The sequence below is a fragment of the Peromyscus leucopus genome, chromosome 9, assembly GCF_004664715.2.
Source record: "Peromyscus leucopus breed LL Stock chromosome 9, UCI_PerLeu_2.1, whole genome shotgun sequence".
NCBI classification, from domain to species: Eukaryota; Metazoa; Chordata; class Mammalia; order Rodentia; family Cricetidae; genus Peromyscus; species Peromyscus leucopus.
Window position 1 is genome coordinate 36873230 of NC_051070.1, and position 26555 is coordinate 36899784.

A 26555-nucleotide genomic window follows, 5' to 3' on the forward strand; every position below is an offset into this window, starting at 1 on the left:
TTCAAGTAAATGGAGAAACACCCCACACTTATAACACATAAAGGTGGGTTGATTCCTTATTCTGTTTTGAATTTTCCACTTTGACCTTCTAATTCTACTGACTCATAATTTTGAAGTGTCATAAAATTAGGCTGGACCAACTAGGTAATCTAGGGATAGTCTCTTTATTCAAAGATTATCTTGTTGATAACCTTAATCCTCTTTGCCTGTATGTTACGGTATATTCATAGTTTCTGGTGTTAGGATGCATATGTCTTTAGGTAGATAGGGGTCACATAGGCAGAGAACTGGTGTTCAGTTCTTTTCCATCACTGTTAGGCTGCATGCTAACCAGGTCCTTCTATTTTCCAGATGCCCTTAGCCCAATAGTGTCCACAGGGCCTTTGAAACCTCCCTTACGCAGAACTGCAGAAAAACACAGTTCCTCAGTCTACTTAGGTGATGTTTGCCAGGCTTGGACCCATTTCCTGGTGACACACTACCCCTCTTGCCTCATCCTTTCTTCTCTCACAGGGACCTTGAACAAGGTTGTCTCTCTACCTGCAACTCTGCATCAGACTCCATTGTGTTGTGCAATCTGCCTTCATGCCAGCTAAATGCTTTGACTGGAGGATGATCAGACTCATCCTCCCTCTGGACCATGCCATATCTTCTGAAGCCCTAAACCCCTAATATCTTCCCCACATGCCTAGCTGTTTGGTGGCTCTCTGATATCCATGGTGTGGTATATACAGTTCTTAATTCTAGTGCTCAGTGCCCATCTGTGTCCTTTCTGATAAGAGCTTGCTGTGGTATTCATCACTGGAACTCCTTTTATGGCTAATGCCTTTGTGCATATTTTCACCTGCATAAAAACCTCCCATTCTGTGACTTAACCTTCACTACTTAGGTCAGTCATCAGTTACTTCGACGTCTTTCTGTTGGCATAGTACCACAGTGATGACACTTACTACATTATAGAAATAACTTTGTTCAGCATTTGTTTCAGCCACTAGTCTCTGATCGCTTCAAGGGCAGAGAACATATTTTATTCATTTTGGTATTTCTCATACCCAATGCAGAATCATGCACACAGTGAGCCCCTTAAAAAGGGCTGGCTGCCTTTGTTAGTGAACACTTGAACATAACTTAATAGTAACGAAACATCACCCTGTGAGCAGCAGTCAGGCAAGTCTAAAAATGTGAATTAGTACAGTGACTCCAGATCCATCATTCTTGGTTCACTGTAGATGCATACTCGATCTGAAAGCTGAATTGATGTTTGGAGCATCAAGGCTGGGACAAGCTCAGTATTGCTACAAAGACGGTATTTCCTTGTGCTGTCCACTTCATATATAAAATAAAGGTACAGATATGGGCACCAGCATGAGGAGGTGCTACAGTACTTGGCCTTAACTTCCTACTACATAACTCCTTTCTTACTATAATAACCAAATATGGCTCTATTTCATTTTACAGGTACCTTTTCAAGATTTTTTATCTTAAAATTTTTATCTTTAATTAATTTTTTTTTTTAAAGAAAATTGTATGTGTGTATGCATATGTGAGTACAGGTGTCTAGGGAGCCTAGAGCCCTTGATCCCCCTGGAACTGTAGTTACAGGCAGTTGTGAGCCACTTGGTGTGGGTACTGGGACGTGAAGTTGGGTCTTCTGAAAGAGCAGTAGACAAAAGCTCCTCCATTCTATTCTAAACTATTTGTTGAATCTTGAACTCATCACCAGGTTCAGGCAAATGAGAAATATTTCCTAGCTTTAAGAAAATTGCATTGGATAAGATTATCTTATCTTATCTAATGCAATCGATACATTTGTCCTTCCTTTCCTAAGGACACACATAGTAAGAGAGACAGTAATTTCAAACATCACAAGCTGATGCTTTGTGAATTTCTGTGTGACCAGTCTGAGATCTGACTTTTGTCCCCACTGTCCATTGAGGTGAACGGGTATATTTGCTTCCTAAAGCAAGTTTCAGAAACCACTTTATATGCTTTGGATTTCATCCTGTGTCTTTTGAAGCAATTACTACTTTTTTTGACCTAGACTGCCTCTAAATATTTGAAGGTGGTTTGAACTCCAATTCTGGAGAATTGGCATCCAATTCCTTCTCTTTCTGTGTCTGCCAAGGGTTCTACCTCTTCCTCTCATCCCTTCTTCCACACGGAGACCCTGCCAGCAGGTCCTACATGGCCTTATGTAGCTTTCCTCAAGGCATTTGAGACTTTGATCATCTTCTGTTACAGAATCGTAGAGGCAGGTTAAATTAGTATCCACCACATGCATTTTCTTTCTACTTTGAAGCATTTCTTACAATCGCAGATGTCCTAATGTTCTCTGTAAATTTCATTCATGAAGAAGCAATGTTTACCTGTTGCTTATTCATCCTCAGCTGCAGTTTAGTTAGATGACATGTGATGGCATTGTGCTGCCAGGCAGATCAAGGCTTGCTGCTTGTGTTTCCTGAAGACTGATCAATCTTAGATCAGTTAGTAATGCTTTTCCAGGTTTTTTTCTCAAATGATGAAAAACTTTCCCTTTTTTTAGAAATTTTTGGATTTCAACTATCCTCTGCCAGTACTACAGAGCTTTATACACAGAACCTCATTTTATCTTCCAGAAGACAGAAGATGTGGTTTTTTTGTCCCCAAATAATGACTGAGAAAAAGAATTAGAATTGGAGTGTAATGTGACCTAGAGTTTGCTAAGGAGAAGTATTATAACAGTGGATGCAAATACTTATGCAAATGTCACAAAGGGAACTAACTGTACTTCTTGAGATAGAGTCTGACTACAGTGCTGGGAGTATGTGCCATTACATCAGGTTTGACTTTGTGTATATTTTTATTTGCCCTTCCTGATAATACTTCCTTTAGTTTTTAATGTTTAAACAGTTTCTTTCTCCTTTATCTGTCACTCCATGTATCCATTCCATTTTTTTAAAAAAATATCCTTTATGGCGTATAAAGTGTAGCTTTGTTAGGTACATGTTTACCACATAACAATACTTAGACTAAAATAGAAAACTGATAGAATTACGCATTGAAAAGGCAGCATGGAAAGAAGCATAAAACGTTTCGCTGTTCTTGGCCTGCTCTGCCCTAGTGGATGACTCTCCCCCAAAGACTAGACGGGCAGCACAGACGGACTGAATGAAAGGAGAAGGAGGGCACAGGCTGGGAGGGGAGGCTGGAGCTGGCAGGAGTTTGGGGAGGTGTGATGATCAAAATCCACTTTTGAAATCCTCAAAGAATTACAAAAATAACATTGGGAAGGGGTTGGAGCGGGAAAGGGAAAATGATGTAATTATATTTCAAAAAATAAGGACAACAACCACACACAAGACAAAGCAGTTTCTTTCTTAGACGTCTGTAAGGCTGACATGTTACTGTATTATGCCTTACAGTATTCAGTTACTAACTTTACAGTTTGTCTGCCTTGATTTTGTTGTTGCTCATACATTAATTCCCATAATGAAAAGATTCTAAGGTAGTGTGATTTGAGATTTGCTTATTCTCTTGTCACCCTAGGAAGTTTTGTTTCATGGACTGTTAGTTTATATGTAATATATACGAGTGCTTGAAAAATTTAACAACCATGTAGTCTAGAAAAGACATATCTGGGATATCTAGAAATTGTTGATTTGAGAACTGTGGGTCCCTTTTTCTAGTTATAATTGTTATGTTAGGGTTGATAAAGTTTACATAGTTATGTTCTGTTATTAATTACTCAGATCTGAGAACTTTGTTTTGCATATGGTTTTCATGCTTCCTAAGTTCTACCCTTCATCACACCATTAGCATATTACATGCAACTGTCTTTGTTACATTAACATAATTTAAAGTTACTCTGTATATTATGGTTAAGGCAGTTTTGTGAATAGTGACTATTTGTCAGGGACTGAAGGTAAAAATGGTATAAATAATCTCAGATCATTTGTATCACCCTTAGAATCTCTTTATGGATATACCTTTTAATATGGATATGGTTGAAAATCCACTCTAAATAAAATACTGAAGGCCTACTGGGAAAGACTAACCAAGAGGTTGCGATGAGCAAAGAGACTCCCCACATCCCAATACCGGTCAAGTAAAGCTTACAAATTACTCTTTATGTGTTTGATTTCAAGCTTCTGCAGTGCCTGTGAAATAAGCATAAATACAGAATAAGATGTAAACAAGGGAAACAGCTAAGCAGATGCTGCAGGTATTTTCATGAAACATGAAAGCCAGATTTGAAATGCCTGTGGGTAATCTGTCTGTAGCTGATAGGAGAAAGTAAACTCTTCACTTTTGAAGTAGCAGCTTCGTTTGAAAGCAGTAGCATTTATTTAGCTGTTTCCCTCATCTCAGCCATAATAGTGGTCTTCGGTCTTTGATGGGGAGTGCCCTTGCTGTTCCCGGCATTGTTGAATCAGGTATTTCGTGGCTTTCACTGGACAGAGAAGAGATGAGGCAGATAGGGTGACTGGAGACTGCCAGTGTAAATGCAAAGAAATGTGCAATGCAGAAATTCATTTGCCTTTTTGGGATGTCAGAAATTCTGAAAACTACAGGTGGTGAGGCTGTGACCACAGTGTGAAATGCAGAAGATGAATTTCAAACAACGTACGCTGTTGGAACATGAAAACTATATGTGTAATGGGGTGTATTGTGCAGTTTTACTACTTATCTACACTGTGCGATATTTAGTCAGGTTGAACATCTGTCCCCCAAACATTAATCATTTCTTTTGGGTACCAGTATTCAAAACTCTTCTGACTTTAGAGACATGTAGCAGATAGTTGTTAGCTATACCCCCTCCAGGGCACCAGAAGCTCTTGTTCCTCTCTGTCAGTACCCATTCAGCAAACTGTCCATACCTCCCACTGTTCCACTCTGATAGACACCCCTAGTGCCTTAGGTTGAATTTGATCAGCATTTCTAGATTCCACTAACAAATGAGATGCCTCAGTGCCTACCATTCTGTGCCTGACCCATTTCACTTAATATAAGGATTTCCAGGTCTACCCATGTTATTGCAAGTACCAAGATTTCACTTTTCATGCCTGGTTAATGTTCTGCTGTGTCTGTCCACCACCTTTCCTCATCCAGGAATCAGATTCTGGGCACTTAGTTGCTTCTGTATCCTGGTAGTTGTGAAGAGTGCTGCAGTAAACTCGAGAGTGCAAATGTCTCTGACTGGTCAACTTTATTTCCCTTGGAGAATATTCTAATATTGTAATTGATGGTTCATAACTGATTGTTCATACTGTAGTTTATTAAATGGTGAAGAGGCCTCCTGCTGTTTCCTGCAATGGCTGTACTTATGCACATTGCTGCCAGCTGTGTGCAAGCCTTCCCTTTAGCCCATATCCTTAACAGATGGTGTTTGTTGTGTCTGTCAGGAGTTGTTCTTACTGGAATGGCTCTATATGTTACTTTAGCTTCCTCTTGTCTCCCCCCCCCCCCCTGTTAATCATGCTAACATGTTTCATTTACTTGTTGGCTATTTCTTCGTTTTTTTTTTTTAAGAAGTATCATTTACGTCTGTAATCGGGTTATTGTTTTTTGCAGTTTAGTTTTGGGAGCCCTTTCTATGTGTGGGTCTTAGCCTCTGGTGTAACATCTTACTCGCCAATACTTTGTTTCAGTGGGTTGACCGTCTCTTTGCTCTGCTGCTTGTCTCCTTTGCTGTGGTCCAGATGCTTTTATGTTTGATGACATCCTATTTTGTTACTTCCTCTTTTGTTTCCTGTACCTTTGGGAACCTATTACAAAAAAGTCTTGCTGTTCCAGTGTCCTCAAGTGCTTCTTATTTCTTGTAACACAGTCACTTAGAGTTTCAGCTCCTACATATAAGTCTTTAAATGATTTATAGTCAACTTTTGCAACTAATTAGAGATAAAGATCTGGCTTCATTCTGCACATGGATGTCAAGGTTCCCAGCTGCATTTATGGGAAGACTTTTCCCCTCCACCATGTGCTTAGGACGGTTGTGCAAAATCTCTTGACTTCTGTCTTAATTAGGGTTTCATTGCTGTGAAGAAACACCATGACCATGGCATCTCTTATAAAGGAAAACATTTAATTGGTGCTGGCTTAAAGCCTCCATCAGAAGTTTAGTCCATTATCAGCATGGTGAGAACGTGGCAGCATGCAGGCAGACATAGTGCTGGGGAAGGAGCTGAGAGTCTACATCTTAATCCGCAGCAGCAGAAGGAGATTGTGTCCCATCCTAGGCGTAGTTTAAGCATATGAGACCTCAAAGCCCACCCCCACAGTGACAAACTTCTTCCTAATAGAGCTACGGGCCAAGCATTCAAACACGTGAATCCATTCCTAGTCAGTTGTGAAAGTAAAGGGTCACCTCTAGGCTTTATACAATTTTCCTGTCAGTTACCTTTCTGTTTTTAGGGTAATACTATGCTGTGGTCACTCTAGCTTTTGCTTGTTTTCATTGGAGAAGTTGCTTTGTAGCCTATTTGAGAAAGTGACAATATTTACTTGCATGTGACTTTTTTTTAAATTTTATTTTACAATACTATTCAGTTCTACATAACAGCCACAGATTCCCTTGTTCTCTCCCTTCCTGTCCCCCTCCCCTTCCCCCCAGCCCATCCCCCATTCCCACCACCTCCAGATCAAGGCCTCCCCCAAGGACTGAGATCGAACTGATAGACTCAGTCCAGGCAGGTCCAGTCCCCTCCTCCCAGATTGAGCTAGCGTCCCTGTATAAGTCCCAGATTTCAAACAGCTATCTCATGCAGCGAGCCCAGGACCTGGTCCCACTGCCTGGATGCCCCCCAAACAGATCAAGCCAATCAACTGTCTCACCTATTCAGAGGGCCTGATCCAGTTGGGGGCCCCTGAGCCTTTGATTCATAGTTCATGTGTTTCCATTCGTTTGGCTATTTGTCCCTGTGCTTTATCCAACCTTGGTTTCAACAATTCTCGCTCATATAAACCCTCCTCTTTCTCGATAATTAGACTCCCAGCGCTCCATCTGGGGCCTTCGGCAGCACATATACTAAAATTGGAACGATACAGAGAAGATTAGCATGGCCCCTGTGCATGTGACTTGTTTTTATGCTCCATGGTGCCTATTTTTGATTATTTGATAAAAGTCTATTTTTAGCCTTTACTCTTCATACACATGGCAAATCAAACAGGAAAGGAGGCACATAAAGAAATATACACAAAGAAATCCTACTTTTTTTTTTTTTTTGCCTTTTTTGGGATACAGAGTTACCATTATATTATGTGTTGACCTGTTTTTCCAGATTACAACTTGTGCTGTTCATTTCAATGTGATTTTTCTGTAATCAACATATGTTGTCTAGTGCCAGTAACGTCCTACTTCTCTAAACATCATGATTGCATCACTGATTCATGGGTCAGGTAACATGCAGTTATGATGGAAATACTTCCATGAAAAATGTTTAATTTTCAAGAAGTTGAACTTTGAACCTTAGGATATTCCTAATAGTTACAGAGCTTCATTTTAGTAGTCTGGGAAGCCCTCCTAATATGTCCCTCTCCATTGTGTTGATAAATTTTGCCCCTTATCTTTTTCTTAGTCTCAGTCCACATCCACCCTCTGGTTTTTCCTTTACTTTTCCTTCCTCTGTAGTTTTCCCCCTCCATTCCCAGATGTTCCCAGAGTTTGCTACAGCTCAGCCTGAGGTTGCTCTAGTGGTGTGAAGATGTAGTGAGTGGCTGCACTGAGTGAAGCTCTCTTTGATAGTTTCCCCAAGGTTTTGGTATACGGACTTGGGTCCGTGGAGGACTCCTAGTTCCCACCATGCTGAACATGGAACATGGCAGAGACTCGCTCAGCTCTCAGAAGCCAGAGTGAACCATGGTGGCCTATGCCGTCTATACCATTATCATTCCTCAACTCTTACAGTCAAGGTATATGAACCATGAACAGTTTTGTATCTAGTGTTGTGGTGGTATTGTGTTCCCCAAAATATTGTGTACCCTAATAAATTTATCTGGGGGTCAGAGAACAGACAGCCACTAGATACAAAGGCTAGAAAATGGTGGCACTCACACCTTTAATCCTAGCATTCCAGAGATAGAAATCCCTCTGGATCTCTGTGAGTTCAAGGCCACATTGGAAATAGCCAAGCATGGTGACACACACCTTTAATCCCAGAAAGCCAGCCTTTAATCCCAGGGAGTGGTGGTAGAAAACAGAAAGATATATAAGGCGTGAGGATGAGAAACTAGAAGATTTTGGCCTGGTTAAGCTTTTGGCTGGTTAAGCATGTGGCTGGTTAAGCTTCAGGCTTTTAAGCAGTAATTCAGCTGAGACACATTCCGGATGAGGACTCAGAGGCCTCCAGTCTGAGGAGACAAGACCAGCTGAGGATCCGGCGAGGTGAGATAGCTGTGGCTTGTTCTGTCTCTGATCTACCAGCATGGACCCCAATAACTCGTCTAAGGTTTGATTTTATTAATAAGAACCTTTAAGATTCCTGCTACATAGTGTTATGCTTATATTGTAGTCATGATCATGACTCTAAAAAATTTAAAATAGTTATAGACATATAGCATTTCTTTTTTCACTAAATTACCAACTTAACATGCATCTTATCTTTTTTTTTTTTGTTTTACAGTTGGGTGCAAAGCTTTGGCCATGAGGGACTAGGATTATTACTGGACATTTTGGAAAAACTGATTAATGGGCAAATGTAAGTATTGTTAATAACTTTTAATTAAGCTTTGTTAGAATTTCCAACTGTAATCCAATATTGTTTTATTTTATGTTTAATACAGGCAAGAAAGAGTTGTAAAGAAGAATCAGCACAAAGTCATTCAGTGTCTGAAAGCCCTGATGAACACACAGGTATGCAGGGGAAGTTGCTATTTGCTCACCACAGATTCTTCCATGAATTAGAGCTTCACCGTGGAGATTTCTACTCTCATGCCATGTGATGACAAGGGGTTTGCTTCCAATGCTCATGGAGCAGGGGATCTTAGGAGAAGCTGGGAGGTGAACGCGCTCACCCCTGAAACAGGAACCCCTCCCCCCTCCCACCCCCACCTGCAGAGGAACGAACTTCCCCTCCTCTTCTCTCCACCTTCATCCTTCTTTTGCTTCTCTCCCTCTTTTGATGTTTTCAGTCAGCTGGACCTAGGCTTTAATATACTACACTATTAATAACAATAGTCTGTCATAATATATGTTAACAGAGATTCAGGTTGTGAAGACCCATGTTTCATATCCTGAGAATTTAAAAGCTATGATAAAATTAATATATAAAAACGCGAGATTTTAGTAATGCAGCAGTGATACATTTATTATTGAGCCAGCATAATATGACACATTGGTGTAGTAAAGGTGTGTAGTGTAAAGCATTCGTGTAGTACAGTTGAATTAAACAGAAGACTCTAGGCCATCACTTCCCAGTCAGCCCCATTTTGGTGATTGCTGATCTTAGCATCATTTCCTGTCATTTCTTTAGCTCTGAGTGTAAACTCAACTACCTCATGATGTGTGATGTAAGGATAAGTATGTCAGTCGTTAGACTTCAGGGCAACAAAGGTTACCTATGGTGGTGTGATGTGTGATGACTGTTACATAGAAAACCTATACATGTTTGGCTATTTTTAATGTAGCATATTTTGCATTTTTCTTTAAAAATAACCATTCAAAGGGTTAAATATATAAAGGCTTAAATTATTAGTATTTAATTTTATTATAGCAACTGTGTTTTCTAATTATTTCTGTCTTATGTGAACGCAATCTGTTGAGTTTTCTGTTTACTTATTTTAAATTTCTGTTTATGTTGTGTTTATGTGTGTCCATGAACTTGAACTTGACCACAGTGTTAGTGTGGGGGTCAGAAGACAGCCTGTGGAAATTAGTTCTCCTTCTTTACCATTTGGGTTCCAGGGACTGAGCCCAGGTCCTCGGGTTTGGGGACAGGTGTCTGTCTCTACATGCTCAGTCATCTTGACAGCCTTCTATTTTTTAATGCACAGAATATTGTTTACTTTCTGCCTACTCTGATACTTTCCAAGGAGACTGCCTGAAGAGTAAACCCACAGCTCTTTTTTTGGAGAATTATGCTTGTTATGAGAGGTAGGCTATCTGTATGTTCTTTAAGAGTAGGCACTGAAAGGATGAGAAACTTCATGGAGAGAGCCCTTCCCAACATGCAGGTTGAGCTACTTTCCAGAGGCCCTTGTAAAGGGAGGCTGTAGTAGCAGAATTTTCCTGGTGGTATGAAGCTGACAGGAAGGAAATGCGCGTGTGCCTCTTTCAAACCAAGGGGTGTATGTGACCAAATTTAAATTGAGAAGACTGATGGTTCAAATGAGTTAGCGTTCAGAAAATTACATTCCCTACTTGGTTTTAGTCAGAGTTTGAGGGTAACATTTATAAATTTGTATTCTTATGCAATCTGTTATTTCGTAGTAGATTTTATTTCTCATAGTTGGTTTATGTAGAGCCATAAAATACTTCCTTTCAATTTGATAGTGGCATATAGGTTAGTGAAGGCACAAAATTTAGTTGCTGACACTTGGGATTAATATTTTAATATCTAGACTCTATTATCCAAAAAGATTGGTCAGGTTACCAACCCAAGGTTGTTGTTAGTTTTCTTAAGCTTCATTTAATCAGCTATAAGATGTGTACTTTGTCATCATCTCTATGAAATCTTCACTGGATTCCACTGGATGATGAAAATACAGCCTTTTTATTTGCTATCAGCAATTAATTATGTTATTAATATGAATGGCTGTGGCATCATATGAAAAAGAATTGTTTAATACATTTAATGGAGCTAGAAGTATTTTTTTTTTTAGGGCTGGAGAGTTGGCTCAGTTGTGAAGAGTATTAGCTATTCTTCCAGAGGACCCCGGTTCGATTCCCAGCACCCCCATAATGACTCATAACCATCCATAGCTCTAGTTCCAGGGGATCTGACTCTCTCTTCTAGACTCTGAGAATTCAGGCTTGAAAGTGGTACAGCAACACATGTGCAGGCAAAACACATATATGAAATTAAAAATATAGATAAAAAGTAATTTTTAAATGTATATTTTAAAATATAGAGGCAATCAAAGGAAGACTTCATTTTTGTAAGGGGTTTAGGGGTTGAGTGTGTGCCCATTGACATGGGAATCTTGCTGTTAAAGCCATCTCACCACTCATAATCACCCCACTATTGGGGTACATTCACCATTAATCATTGCTTATCCCAGGTAGTCATAGAGTATTGATGTTGGGTGGCTTCTCAGGGATGGGAGTATTTCCCTAAACATATCATCTTTAGCAGCCTGGAATTCTGTTAGGTAACAATAGACCTGTGGAATGCAAATAGAACATAGCATTGGTCCTGGGTAAAGAACAGGCTAGTTATCATATTCTCCCAAGTGGGTCCTGACATTCAGGAAAGATATTTTTTAGACCTTCCCAAATTGGTGATATTTCTCTCACTTGTAAAAGCCTTCATTAAAAGCACTTTGATGCTCGCACTGGTAAGTGAACAATTTCTCATAGTCATTTTCTTTCTTTTTTTTTCTAAGTCTTTGCATACATAATTTTATTGAAGTATATAGCAGTTCCCTGTTTAGTAATAGTTATGGAAAAGTGGTAATCTGGCTTCATTCTACTCCTCTAGTTTTTTTTCTTTCTCCTTTACATTAGAGAAAATGCCTTTGGTGTCACAGGCTGGTGGTCAAAGCATGAGATCAGAGTGTGCTCATAGTCCAGCTTTCCCAAACAGTAATTAGTATCAGGAGGTTGGATGGGAAAGGTAGGCAGTCTGGCTGCATGCAGTACATCCCAGATTGTTTTGAGCCTGGGAACGCCACATGGTTATGAATGTGGAAGGCAGGCACTGGAGACAAGCTTTCATCAGCCAGCAAGTCTGTTAGGACAGAGCTTGCTGTTGGTCCTTGCTGATCTCTGACTGTCTGAGTCAGGTCCAAATGGTGCTTTCTATATTACTGACAATTTTCTGCAATACTACCAAGGCATAGTGTGGGCTTTTAGCTCTATGTCAGCTTTTGAAGTCTCAGCTTGTAGTTATGAAATAGTTCAGAACATCAGAAAAATGAGCCTTTAGTTCTGACTAGTTTAATTGTCGGTAAATGTTCTCCCATTAGTAAGGAGAAAGAACCTGGACCACTCCCATTTCTGGGATCTTGGCTCCTCTGCTGCACTCCCTCAGTCCTTCCTCTTCACCATGCTGTTTTCCGGGAAATGCACCATTTTAGCACAATGTCTGGCTTGCTAGCTTCTTTCTCTTTTTACATAAATCCTTATATGTGTGATAATAAACTTAAAGATAGCAATTTTATAATAAAGCACTTGTGTTTAAGCTACGTAATTGGTATTAATGCTCTTGCATTCACTTATGGTAGTGACTTGATCCACAAGTTTTATACTACTTAGAAAGATCTTCTGAATTACACGGAGGTAGAAATATTATTTGCTGTCTTTTATTGTATGTATTTTTATACTGATGCAGATTATTGGTATGCCAAGAGATATAGACTTCCTTAAAATAATATGCCTTTAATATAATTACTTCTCCTCTAATTGGATGTGACATTGTGGCTATAGCAAATAAACTTTATCCTTCCCCAAATCATTATGTATGTGTTTATTTCCAACAGTATTGACTTCCTGAGGAGAAATACCATTGGGCTCAGAATACATATTTCTATTATGGAAGTTTTTGCACAGTTCCTTTCCAGATTGTTCTTTACCTTTGTGCATTTATATACTCTTCAGATCTGGATTTGTACTGTCTTGTGCTAGCCACTTGGTTTTTGAATACTTGAAATATGTCTAGTCTGAATTCAGATGTCATGTAATTATAGAATGCACCTTGATTTTCAATTTTCAGAAAAATAAAGTGTTCTACATTGTTTACATGCTGGAATAATAATAGTTTAATACACTGGTTACTTGTAGTTAAAATACTTCCATTTGTTTCATGAAGATGACACAAAATTATTCCTACTTTGGTTTATCTTATCTTTATCTCTAACAATGCTAATCTGTGTGTTTGCCTATAGCTCTTTTACCAACTTTCTTTCTCAGCACAGAGATAGTCCTGTCCTCTGTGACTATTTTAATATTGTCTGTTTGTTTTGTATATTAATGTTGAGAATCCTTCATTTCCCCATGGGTCCTTTGCATTTGGTAGAATCTCATAGCAAATACTTGGGACAATTTTTATGGTGTTACAAGGTCTTCATACTTTGTCTTTCTTAGAGGTAAAAATATAATTTTTAAAATTTATGCACCATATTTCCAAATCACTTCTAACATTTAACTTATTTTCTAATGTTACAGTATGGCTTAGAGAGAATCATGAGTGAAGAGAGGAGTCTTTCCTTGTTGGCGAAAGCCATGGATCCCAAGCAGCCGGGTATGATGGCAGATGTGGTGAAGCTGCTTTCTGCAGTGTGCATTGTAGGGGAGGAAAGCATGTAAGTGTCCACTGTGACTGCTGCCTCTAGTGATGGCCAGAGCTCGCAGCTTCAATGTTCATATACGTTTGGGCCGTCAGTTCAGCTTCTTATTTGCATAAGTGATATATTCGTCCAATCGTTTTGTTAATCAAATTATGAATTAGGGACTAAAATAATTCTATGAACAGCTGATTTCCTCATCATGTTTATTTTAAATTGCGTTAAGCTCAACCCTTATTAAAAATTCAAAGTAGAGGGTGCAAATATGCAAATGGTTCTTTTATTATCTAATTTTTTTTTTTTTATTTTTTTTTTTTTTTAAAGATTTATTTATTTATTATGTATACAGAAGAGGGCACCAGATCTCATTACAGATGGTTGTAAGCCACCATGTGGTTGCTGGGAATTGAACTCAGGACCTTTGGAAGAGCAGTCGGTGCTCTTAACCTCTGAGCCATCTCTCCAGCCCTTATTATCTAATTATTATAATATATATAAATGTAATTAATGAAATTGTGAGTCATGCTTATCTCTTCTAAAAGCAAGTATATTGCTTTTTGACAATTTATATGTAAGACAGATGTGATGAGTTGAATAGGTTATAGTATTAAAACACATTAAAGCTTCCAAGGCACTTGGCTATATTTATTAAGGTTGTACCTAATCAACTATTCAGCATGTCTCCTAATGATAACTTATACACACCCTCCACCTTAAGGAAGAATAGGATTCTAATTATACGTAAGCTTTAAGATGCTTTTAAAAAATGGGTAAAACCTGAACAATCAAAAGAACAGACAGTGCTCATGGTTGCCAGAGAACTGAAACAGCCTGGCTCTGTGATCTCCAAAGGCCTAGGCTTGGCCCTGCTTCCACTAAGCCATGTAAAGAGATGATTGATGGTGAAAATCAGAGGGAAGAGAGTTCATCGAGGTGTATACTGGCCACAGTGTCCAGTGATCAATCTCATGTGTAGCTAATTTTCGGTACTGGACATTGACTTTATGCTTAAATAGAGGCAGAGTTGGAGTGTGGAGCAAGATGTGTGCAGAAGAAAAACAAGCTTAGATTCTTCTGTGGGTCAGAGCTGCCAGAAAGTTCTTCTTAGGAGACGAACTCCTCCCTGGCAGTAGAAGCTGTGCATTTCTCAGCCTGCAGTCCCCAGGGCTCCTGATGTATGTTACATTGTGAACTTAGCCCGAGTCCTTTCTGCATTCATGTGACAGCCAGCCTTGGGGCAGTCCTCCCAGAGGTGTTACTGAGCTGACTCTGTGGCTGTAGTTGGCCAGTTAGACAACACTCTAAACCTGTCCTTTATGCGCATGTCCTGAGTGTTTATAGTCGTCATTTAGCTCACCTGTCCCAGGCATGGAAAAGGCCAGGCATCCAGTTTCAGTACATTCTCCATCTAGAAAGATTGTGTAGATTTGGTATTTCCTAAGAGTTGGTATGTGCCCTGCATGCAAGTATGTTGATGTGTGACTCTGACCCCTCCCTCTTGTCTTCCTTTTATTCTTTGCTATCCATTCTCTCAGTTCCTCCTTCCTCTTATTTCCTCCTCATTCTGTTTCTCTCTACTCTTCTTCCTCTTAAACTCTCATTTTGTTCTTCGTTTTTCTTTGTCCTTCCCTTCTTTCCTCTATCCCCCCTTTTCTGTTTTCTTCCCTCTTTCTCTTCCTTTATCTTCTTTCTCATACATTGCTCTCCTCCTCCATCTCTCAGTGCTGGGAGTCAGAATTAGGGCCTCACACATGCTGGGCTGCCCCTCTCCCTCCCCCACTGAGCTTGATTCTTAGCCTTCTCTTTAATTTTTATTGTTTCTTGACGTTGGAATAAATGTCAGAGTGATTAAATAATGTTTAGGGCTGCTATTTTTATTCACAGATGATGAATTTATACTTTTTTTTAAAAAAGGAAGATGATCTTTTTTATAAATACTGTTTTTTAGATTTATTTACTATATTTTGCTACTATTTGTTTTTGATGGTCACAATTTCATCATTTGAGGGACATTATGTGTTGGCTGAGAGCATTTTAGATATGTAGCCTCCACAGGCTGCCAGATTTTACGTCCAAGCATCACCACTTTGGAGAAGTAGATGTTAGACTGTGAACAAGTTGTTGAACCTTTCTGCCCAATTTCCTATATTGGCTTATAATATACACACTGCATATGGTTACATGTTTTAAAATCCATGGTATCTTGATTCTAGAAAATGACAATGTATGTTTTTATGGAAAAATGTGTTTAAATGCTGTTATCATGACAGAATGAGTTGTTTGGGAAGGTATATGTACTTTTTCTGATTTTATACTACACAGCACCAGCATGTATTGAGATGTCATATCATCCTGTATGTATGTATTTTATGTATCAGTAAAACAGTAAAAATAAAATCCAGTGTGAGCCTGTATTGGTAAAAATGGTTCAAATTAGCCCTGACTTGTGCTTGATGAACACCTTTGCAAGGTATTGGCCAGGAATAAATAAATCAAAATACATGCTAGAGCAGACAGAAAGACAGATGCTCTGCTTCCCTCAAGTGGATACCAGTGGGGGAAAGGGGACTAATGTAACAGTAGAAGATTGTGAAGTTAGCAAGGTGTTAAAAACCTGAAGAGAGGGACAGGTGGGGCAAGGGATTTGTAGGGAAGGTGGATTTGATAAATCCATGACATGTATGCATGGAAGTGTCACAGTGAATCTCACTAATTTGTACAGTTAGTATGCACTTAAAATAATGGTATGAACTCAGTAAGCTACTTCTAAATGCCACTGTTGCTTGGACACATTTAATTAATTAGCAGGGTAAAGTGATTGCATGCCATTTTTGTTACTTGATCCTCGCTATTTAATTAATAGACTCCAAATTTCTGATAGCCTTGAAGACGTTTTAGAAGCCTTGACTTCAGCTGGAGAAGAAAGAAAAATTGACAGATTTTCTTCCATTGTCGAAGGCCTTCGGCATAATTCAGTGCAACTGCAAGTATGTGTCATGTTTTAAATATCTAGTTCTGAGTGACATATCATGTGTATTGTTTGGAACTGTTTGTGGTTGACTTTTATGTAAACACCATAGAACTACGAATGCCCTTTTAGTTTTTATATTTAATGCACGTATAGGATTTTTGTTTGTATTCTTATAATATCTTATAGATGTCTTGGTGAATACCCTTGAGTCCTTCCTTAGGTTGATTATCCAACTATAAACTTACAGATTTTTTCTACAAACCAAGTCATAATAGTCCTGTGATTGTTTAGTTATTAATTCTAATTTAATGCAATTTCTCAGTTATGTGAATTATGACTTGTCGTTTTTTTGTAGATTTTACCAGAAATTGGGAGTTTCTGTGAATAATAGCAACGTTCAAGGAAATAGATCATTCTTGAAAGTCTTTGCCTTCTTACAGTTGTAGTTAGATTTTACCATTTCCCTATGCAAACACAATATTACTTATTTAATTGTTGTTTAAAAGAAGGAAAAACGATGTTATTATTGTTATGATCATTTTTCTATGTAGCCCTGATAGGCCATGAACTTGGTGACACTTCTCCTGCCTGCTGGAATCATAGCTGTGCCACCACCCAGCTTAGCCCTAAAGACATGGTCACATCCAGTTCTCCATTCCAGACTGAAAGCTTCAGTGGGCCTAGCTAGGATTTTACTTCTGGGAAATTTAAAAGGATTTTTGAATGATATAACACTCTGCACTGTTTAGATACCTGTGTGCTGAATGATGTGAAGGAAATGTGCCTTAATTAGTATAAACCAGTGTTTATATGTAAAATCTTAATGGATATTTAAAAAAAGGCCTCTATGCAGTATAGCTCTTGTTGATTTGTTTCTAAGCATGAAAGGAATAGAAAACCAGAATCTTAAAACTTAGAAACATCAAGTTAAAATTAAAATTTATACATGGTATTTCAAGAAAAACGATATTTGAACTGTGAAACTAATGAACTTGTTCTGTAATGGCCGATGCCATGCTAGGAGTGGCCCTTTTGCTGGGTTTATTGCTTTTGGCCATAGCAGGGTTGCAGATCAGGATAAATGGTCCCTATTGCTGGTTCCTGCTGCCAGGACTGTAGCTCTTGTCTGGTCTAGGGTGGGGAGTTGGGGCTCACCAGCATTCTGGAGAGTTGTGCTAGCTCACAGACCAGGTTTGTTCTACTTTCATTCCTGTCTCCTTGCTTTACTCTTTTTCCATGCTTCTGCCTTCTGTCCTGCCTCTTCTGCCTCCTGTCCTGCCTCTTCCTTTCTGTCTCTCCTTTTCCTTCTTATCTGTACTTTTGCTCATTGCCTGCCCCTTGGTCTCAGTGCTCCTTCATCATCTGGAGCCAATTTCAATGTCTCTGATCTGATTCTACATTTTCTTTTCATCTAAAGTTTAAGACTTTAATGCATTTCAAAAATTGCATGTATTAAAATTTGAATAGTTTTCAGGTAATTTTTTAAAAAGTTTAATTTGTGTAAAGTCTATATATCATGCAATTTACCTATATAGGAATTTTTTGTGGGTTGGGTCATTGCTATGTTGAGATGTATATCTCTAGCTGTACCAAGTTTTGATTCTTTTCAGTGCTCCTAAAGAAAATCCTTCTTTTTCTATAACTCCTTAATTTTGTCACTCTCTTTAGCTACAGGGCATTTCCCTTCCTTTGTGTCTAGGCAGATTTATGTATGCCAGACATTACACATACACAGAGCATATGATACCTGGCTCTATATGAATAGATTTTTTTTGGGAGGAAGTTGTTGTTTTCAAGACAGGATGTTGTTGGCTGTTTTTTTTTTTTTTTTTTTTTTTAACTCTTTACACTTTAGGGGCCCTTTGCTATTGGGGGGCCCACCACCCAGCTGCCAAGTACACATGGAGGCATATTCTTTTTTACAAATGCCCAGCCTTAGTTTGGCTTGTTCATGCTAGCTTTTCTTAGCTTTAAATGATCACATCTACTTTTTGCCTATGGACTTTTTCCTTTTCTTACTTTTGTATTCTTTCACTCTTACTCCATGATTGGCTGTGTAGCTGTGTAGCTGGTCCCTGATGTCCTCCTCTCCTTGTTCTCTTGTTCTTTCTTTCTTCTTCTTTTATATTTCTCCTTCTATTTATTCTCTGTGCCTGCCAGCCCCTCCTATCCTTTCTCCTGCCTTATTATTGGCCATTCAGCTCTTTATTAGACCAATCAAGTGTTTTAGACAGGCATAGTAACACAGCTTCACAGAGTTAAACAAATGAAACATAAAAGAATGCAATACATCTTTGCATCACTAAACTACATGTTCCACGCATAAACATATGTAACAAACACATCTTAAAATAATATTTCACAACAAGGTCTCTAGCTCTGTCTCTGATTGTCCTGGGACTCACTATATAGACCAAGCTGGCCTCAAACTCAGTGAGCTCCATCTGCCTCTGCCTCCCAAATACCCTTCCAAATGCTGGGGTTACAGCCTTTTGCCACTATGCCTACCACATGACTAGATTCCTTTATCTGCCAAATAGTCAAGGTTCTTCCATGTTGGAATATGTATCACTATTTTATTTAAAAAATTGACACTTAGTGTTTCTATTGTACTGTTATGCCACCTTTTATTTATCAGTTGCTTCTTGTCAGGTATTTGGGGACTTTATATCTTTTGGCTCATACAAATGATGCTCCCCTTAGCATTTTTAGAGTTGATTAAATTTTAAATTATAACTTGTTTGCCTTGTTTGCTGATAAGTGATTATTGGTACAGGGGATGGGGCTTGCAGCAACATGGTCTTTTAACAGATGTATTAATCAGGGGTTTGATGCAATTTTTGAGGACTTTTGCCATGGTGCAGATGGCCACTTATACTTGAATAGACTTTTAGGAAACTGTTACATGAGGTATGCAGTAAATTTATATTTTGTTACAGTTATTAGCATTGCTAAGTTTTTGATGTTCTATATATATTGAAATAAGTTTCTTGACATAGCTTTTACAGCTTAGTTTTCATCAAGAAGTGAAAAGTCATGTTACCGTCATTCAAATCCAGTTCTTTCTTTCTTTATAATGTATTCATAGTAATTTCTAGTGTAGAGATTAAGAGTAGATGGTAGAAAGAACTCTAAATTCTTGTTTTCCCTTTTAAATAACTTTGTGATGGGTTTGCTTTGCACACATGGAGGGTGTGTGTGTGTGTGTGTGTGTGTGTGTGTGTGTGTGTGTGTGTGTTCTGTTTGTATGTCTGCCTGTCTGTTGGTCTGTATGGATCACAGCACATTTGTGGAGGTCAGAGAATATCTTTGCATGTCAGTCCTTGCTTTTCACCTTGTTTGAGATGGGGTTTCTCCTCGTTCACCCTCACGTTTGACAGGCTGACCAGCCTGTGAGCTTCCAGGGAGTCTTCCTTGTCTACCTTCCAACTTGATGTAGGATCACTGGGGTTAGAGATGTGCCATTGTGTCCATCTGTATGTGATTTCTGACGTGCTGACCTCAGATTAGCAAGGGCTTTATCCACTGAGCCATCTCCCCACAGCCCAGGTTTACTTCTTAACTATCATATCTATCTATCTGTATATCTGTGTATCTGTCTTTCTATCTGCTGTCTGTCTGTCTAGTCTTTTATGTAGGCCTGACAGTCCTAGAGCTCACTATGTAGACCAGTCTGTCCATGAACTTGAGATCTACCTGCCTTTGCTTCTGAGTACTGGGGTTAAAGGTTCAAGGTGTGAGCTTTTACACCTGGCAAAAATTTTACTTTATGATCGAGGCCTCTGGTTATTCAACCTAAAGTATAAAGTACTTAACAAATGGCAAGCTTAAGAATAAAGTGTAGATGTAACCAACCGTCTTATTAAATAAGAAACACAGAACCAATGTAAAAGAGAAAGCCAAGAGGTCAGAGCTGAGATCTAAAACCTTACCCTTCCTCCTGTGGTGGTTCTATCTCTCCAAAAGAGACCTACTTCCTGTGTGTTTGTCTTGATAAAGTCTTTATGTTCTGCCTTCTCATTGGTTGTAAACCCAACCACATGACTGCCCCGTCACTGCCTGTATGTACAGCCCTCCAGGTCTTCTATGATATTGAGATTAAAGGCGTGTGTCTCCAATGATGGCTGTATCCCTGAACACACAGAGACTTCCCTAGCTCTGCCTACCAAGTGCTGGGATTATAAGCATACGCCACCACCGCCCTGCTTTCCCATGGCTTGCTAATAGCTCTGACCCCCGGGCAACTTTATTTATTAACATACAATTAAAATCATATTTCAGTACAAATAAAATACCACCATAATAAAGGGTATCATCTTCTAGAAAGCCAACTCACTACCTCTCCATCCTCAAATACAAAGGGAAGGCACATTTACTTTTGGGGGATATTACTGGATAGATGCTTTCCTATTCCTTTAAAACATATCAAGCATATAATAGTAGTATCGAAAAATACTCTCGTCTCTGGTGTACTTCTGAATTTTTCACAAATAAAACATATTTTAGAATGATATAGCTACGTTTTCCCATAAAGCTGTTGTTCTAAATGGCCACTTTATTCTATTAGCTGTGTAATTTGCATTTATTAAAATATACTAGTGTGGGTGATATTAGCAAATCACCAAACTAAAAATAATACTTTTTTTTGTAACTAAATAAGTATAAACCAATTGTTTTCTTCTAAATTGGGAGTTAATAAAGAATAACAATGCCGGGCCGTGGTGGCGCACGCCTTTAATCCCAGCACTTGGGAGGCAGAGCCAGGTGGATCTCTGTGAGTTCGAGGCCATCCTGGGCTACCAAGTGAGCTCCAGGAAAGGTGCAAAGCTACTCAGAGAAACCCTGTCTTGAAAAACCAAAAAAAAAAAAAAGAATAACAAAGATCTTTTATTGATAAGCATATTTATGATAATGTGTGTCTTAAAGGGAAATTGTTAGATATTTATTTGTATTCTGATAATAATGATAATTTCTCTGCCTGTGATTATGATAGAATGAAGCATGTTTTTCTCCTTTTGATATATTTTGGAGAGAAGCTGCAAACTGAATGCCTGAGATGATTTAAAGATTATCCTTCAGGCCTTAGTTTTATTTTTAGAAAATAGATTAAAAGTAAAATCTTTGGATTTAAAATAAATGTACAATAGTTTTTCTTTTCAAATATATCAGAAAGAGATGTTCAGCTGCAAACAACCTAATCCATTTTGAACCATTTATGCAGAAAATGATACTGAGTGCTTTATAGAATTTCTGGAAGGCCCAGGGAGTTTATTAAGTAACATTCCACTCAACGTGATACAGACGAGAAAACTCACATCACAGCAATGTCTCAATAGAAAAGCCACTTCAGATGCCGCTTAAACTGTACCTGGGAATGCTTGGGTAGGCAAACCTACCATACCTCTCTTGGAAGAACCCAAGTGCCTGGCACATTATCCCATCTTTGTTTGTGTGATTGTCCTTTTATGCTGGCCCCATCTTTCTTAGAGGTAGATTGGAATCAGTGTAGATGAACCAGTTTCTAATTTCTGTCACACTAGCTCTCTTTCCTTACTGTTTTTCTTTGTACGTGGATTTTCCTTATCTTACAGGCAAAGCTGTACTCTGCTGAGACGTCAGAAGCATTATCCTAGTTTGTTGAAATTTTCCTGTTAATCAGGACTGATTGATTTTCAGGAATTCATTTTAGGATTCAAAGGGTGACTCTCAATTTTTTTTGCTCAACCATTGTCATTAGGCCACAAGCCCGTGGTGACTGTTGGCTGCAGCGCCCTGTTTCCCTAGATAGTCTGTCTCGCCTGACTAAACCATTCTAGGGAGAATCGAGCGCAAACCCTCATATATCCCCTCAGCTGATTAACTTAGTAATTCCCAAGACTATAGAAATTACAGATATTTCTCTCCCTTCCCACAGCCCTTTCTATTCCAGTTTGAAAGATACCCCTTACTGTCTATGCTTGAATAAACACAGTCTCATTTGTTGAGATCAGACTCTTCTCTTTCGTGCCTTTTGTTTCTATATTCTACATCCTAAATCTAACATTCTCTGCTTATCAAGGCAGGCTAGTGTAGCTAGCCAGTTTACTAAGGTATTGCTTGTCTCCGCCTCCTTAGAGCTGAAATTGCAGGATGATATCACATCTGTCTAGGTTTTCCTTGGCTGCTAGGCATCTGACCTTTAGTCTTTATGCTTGTGGGGCACATTCTATTTTATTCTATGAATATTCTATTCCTTACCCCACAAAGGACTTAAAAGAGTCGGCCCAGTGTGAGCTCTATCAGTCCCATTTCCCATCCTGTGAAGCTCATACTGTCTATATGCATAGTGCTATTTGCCTTTGTTTGCAGAAAGAAGCCTCACCTTAGGGAGTACAGTCTTCTATATTAACCCTGGGCAGAGAGTTGAAGCTGACCGGAATGCTGTCCATGGCTGATTTGGCATCATTGACCACTTCAGTTTAAATCAGGATTAAGTCATACCATCTGGGTTGTTTGTCTTCTGTTGTAAAGATAACTGCCTATGTGATATACATGATGAATCACTTTTCCTTTTAGGAAGCTTCCCAGTGCAGCAAAGGTAGACAGACAGACTTACTCCAGAGTTTCCTGGGGGCTTCGGGTATACTGTAGTATATCCATAAATATTTCAATATTTTCCCAGATTACCTAGAGTGTGCCATCAAATTGATGGTTGCTTTCCACATAACATTTATTTGTGATGATGTATCTGGTACTCTTGGAAAGTTTCATTCTTAAGAGCTCTCACTTGGGATCTTAAGTGGAAAGGGCTATATGGAAACAACACTGTAATGGCTTCTTAATGCTTGACTTTCTTCTTGGAGCATCTGTCTAAAGACAGCTGAATCTTCCCTTTTGCCTCTGTGATTCACCCATCTCACAGATGGTAGACTGAATTGTCAGTGGTGTTTTAGGGCGGACACCAAAGATGAGGAAAGATCTTTCACAGTAGGCTTGAAGGAGCTGGAGTTCCGTTTGCTGTTAAAATAGAGTTTCAGTAACATTTTGTTAATGGTGATCAAAAGGGCAGGGGTATTTTGGTTATGATGGCAGATTGTACTATAGGAGAGGGATTACAGAACTATAGTCTTTCCAAGTGAACTGTAAGTATCACCAAAGGGGGACACTGAGTCAGAGGCTTACTTGTCCTTTTGATCCAGAAGATACCACCTCTGGTTTCTAAGGCAGTTTGAGATAGAGTTGTCTAGAACAGAATACACTGGTGCCTCTTGTTGATTCTGAAGGGTTGAGAGTTCCTCTGGGTGTGGTCTTGAAGAGAGAACATACTTGCTGAGCCCACCAGGGCCGCTTTCTCTCTGCTCTGTCTGCCTTCATTCGTGGTGGTGTTAGAGTTCTGGGATGTACTCATTGACTCTGCAGTTAGATGCAATGGAATGAAACCTTCACGGTTTTTGGCTTTTGTGGCACAAGACTACTTCCTCCACATTAATTCCTCAGTAAAAATAAAGCATGTTGTCCAAAGTTTCTAAATTACGGGGGAAGAAATGTCTGGTTAGTGAACAAATCTAGATAAGGGGAAAGATTGGGAAACTTGTTTCTGAGAGGAGCAGAGTTAGTGTCCCTGATGCTTTGTTGTGAATTGATAGCTTTCATTTTTCTGTTTGTTCACTTAAGATATACTTAAATCCTCATATTTAATTGCTTCTATATTCCTAAATATTTGTACTCATACTGAAAACTAGCTGTGTTTTTGTTTTCCTTCTGTGGATCACTTACTTATTCTTTTCTAAAATAACTCAGATCTTGTAAGTTTATCAGTCTTCTTGAAATACCTAGATACTGTTCTTTTTAGTTTATCTTCATTGGAATAAGATGTATATTAGATGAAATTTATTATTTTACACACATTTTAGCATACAGCTCAATGGCATTAAATACATTCACAGTGTTAACCAAGAACCATGTCTTGATGCTTTTTAGGTTATCCTGATAACATTGATTCAATTATGGATGTGGTTGTAGATGGTTATTTCTCCTGTCTCAGATAAAAGTTCCAAAGAAACAATAAAAAGCAGTAGGTCAACATTTGGTGTCTGGAACATTTACTACAGGAAAACTGCTCCACATTAATCAGGTCTGTGGTATGCACATGTTCTTAACACAGCACATTCACATATAGAGAACCCAAGGAAAAGTGAAAATATTGTATTAGACTTTTAGAACATAGGATAAAATTGATATAATGATTATGAATCCAATAATCAGTAATGGTATTCCTGTTGAAACTTGTTTTATGAACCATGGTTGTGCTAGTCTGAATCTTCTAGAAAGTAAGAGGTTGGATCTTCAGCCCAGGGGAGCTGCCGGTGGGGGCATCTGGAAAGCTGGTTGGAGGCAGCTCAGAGAGCTGTCCCTCTCAGTAAAGGTCTGAATGAGAGAGGGAAGGAGTTATGGGGGAAGGAGTGACAGAGGTCTGCTGGGAAGTGTCTCCAGCTACCTGGAGAGCCAGCAGGGCTGGAAAGGGCTTTGTAAGGTCTTGAGATGCAGTCCTTTGTGTCCTTTGCCTGATGTGTTGATTCAGATGCCCTGTGAGTGGAGTCTATAAAGATGCCCATGACTTCTGTCCAGGGGTGGTGGTGGGGGGCTGTTGGCCATTTTTGTTCCCAGTGGTTGCTTTTTTATGACTCCTAAAATTACAATGAAATCTATTCTGAACCTAAAAAAAGAAATCTCCTTTCTGTAGATTTTCTTCAGGTCAGTTACAGAATAGATATTTTAAAATTATTTGGTTCTCATTTCTCTGTCTTAGAAAATTAAGGTAAAAAAGAGACAGGATTATTTTAATTTTAAAAATTGAGAAATTTTTTTCCTATATAAAGATTTTAGATTCATTAAAATATTGAAAGCAAATAAAATCTTCCATAAATTGTCATCATTGTTCTTTGAAATTTGTCATTGGGAAATAATGAAATAAATCAAAGTTTATGTGGGAGGTTGATTTTCTTCCCTGTGTCCCTTCAGTGCCCTGCTCCCCCCCATCACATTTTTTTAAAACTTTTAAGCCAATTAACAGTTTTCTATAATGGTCATATTTTGGTTTCCATATCTTTTAAAAATACTTCTTTTAACTATATCAGTAGTTAAAGAAATTTTAATTCCTAACATGGTGTTACAACATCTATGAAGGGCTGTACCAGGCTTTTTCTTTTGGGCCATCAACCAGCTCCCAAATCATGACACAGAGACTTATTACTCGTTTTGAGTGCTTGACCAACTTAGGCACATTTCCAACTAGCTCTTCTAACTTAAATTAACCTGTTTCTCTTTATCCACCTTTTGCCTTGGGGCTTATTACCTTTTTTTACTTCTGTATATCTTACGTTCACTGCATTTCTATGTCTGTCTGTCTGGTGTCTGCCTGGCTTCTTGCCCCAGGCAACTCCCTTGTTCTTTCCTTCTTCTTCCTCTCATTCTTCCTATTTTCTCCTCGAGCCTAGATTGTTCCTCCTATTTAGTCTCTCTGCCTGACAGCCCACCTGTCCTTCTTCCTAGCTATTGGCCATTTAGCTTTTTATTAGACCAATTAGGTGCTTGAGGCAGGCAAGGTGAAACAGATGCAACACATCTTTACATCATTAAACACACATGCTTACATCATTAAACAAATATAGCATAAAGAAAAGTAACACACCTATACACAGTTGAAGTTATATTTTGCAGCATAAACAAATGTAACACATCTTTGCCTAGTTAAAATACTATTCCACAACAAAGGACAAATGAAGGAGGTATTAGAGATTGTGTATTTTCAGGCCTGTAGTTTGGGAATCCCACAGATACATTTTTCCTAACTACTCTGGTTTTGACTGCTACTTACATTCTGGTTTGCTTCAATAAAATTAATAATTAAGCATGAGTCAAGTAGAATATAAAACATTACTGTATGCCCTTATAGCAACAGACTTTAACATTAAAATAGCATTTTAGTATGAACTTACATTGACATGTGGACTACATCTAGAATCAGGTAGTGTTAAAATATCTGGAACGATAACCAGTGTTTGGAGCATTCATAATACACACCTTTCTGAATGCTATTATGGAATATTAGATAGGTATTCTCAAGTGTTGCCTCAAAGGGGACTGCTGCTCTTAGAAACGATTAGCTATGCCTGTCTTAGATGTGCAG

At 38.7% G+C, this 26555-nt stretch overlaps 1 protein-coding gene and 1 non-coding gene across 5 annotated transcripts in view; both read left to right on the top strand.

Annotated features, from left to right (window-relative positions):
• Positions 1 to 26555, top strand: part of Diaph3 (diaphanous related formin 3) — a 486098-nt gene that overhangs the window by 139280 nt on the left and 320263 nt on the right. For 3 of the 4 annotated variants that reach the window (XM_028878991.2, XM_028878999.2, XM_037208361.1), the window contains 4 exons: positions 8598 to 8672; positions 8758 to 8827; positions 13298 to 13434; positions 16298 to 16403. In XM_028878991.2, coding sequence (XP_028734824.1) covers positions 8598 to 8672; positions 8758 to 8827; positions 13298 to 13434; positions 16298 to 16403 — 388 coding nt within the window. Of the gene's footprint in view, positions 1 to 8597; positions 8673 to 8757; positions 8828 to 11317; positions 11470 to 13297; positions 13435 to 16297; positions 16404 to 26555 lie in introns of those variants that run through there. The other variant, XM_037208362.1, reaches the window with a different exon arrangement.
• LOC114699917 lies at positions 6983 to 7084 on the top strand. Its single transcript, XR_003735614.1, has one exon. It is a non-coding gene; the product is annotated as a U6 spliceosomal RNA (small nuclear RNA).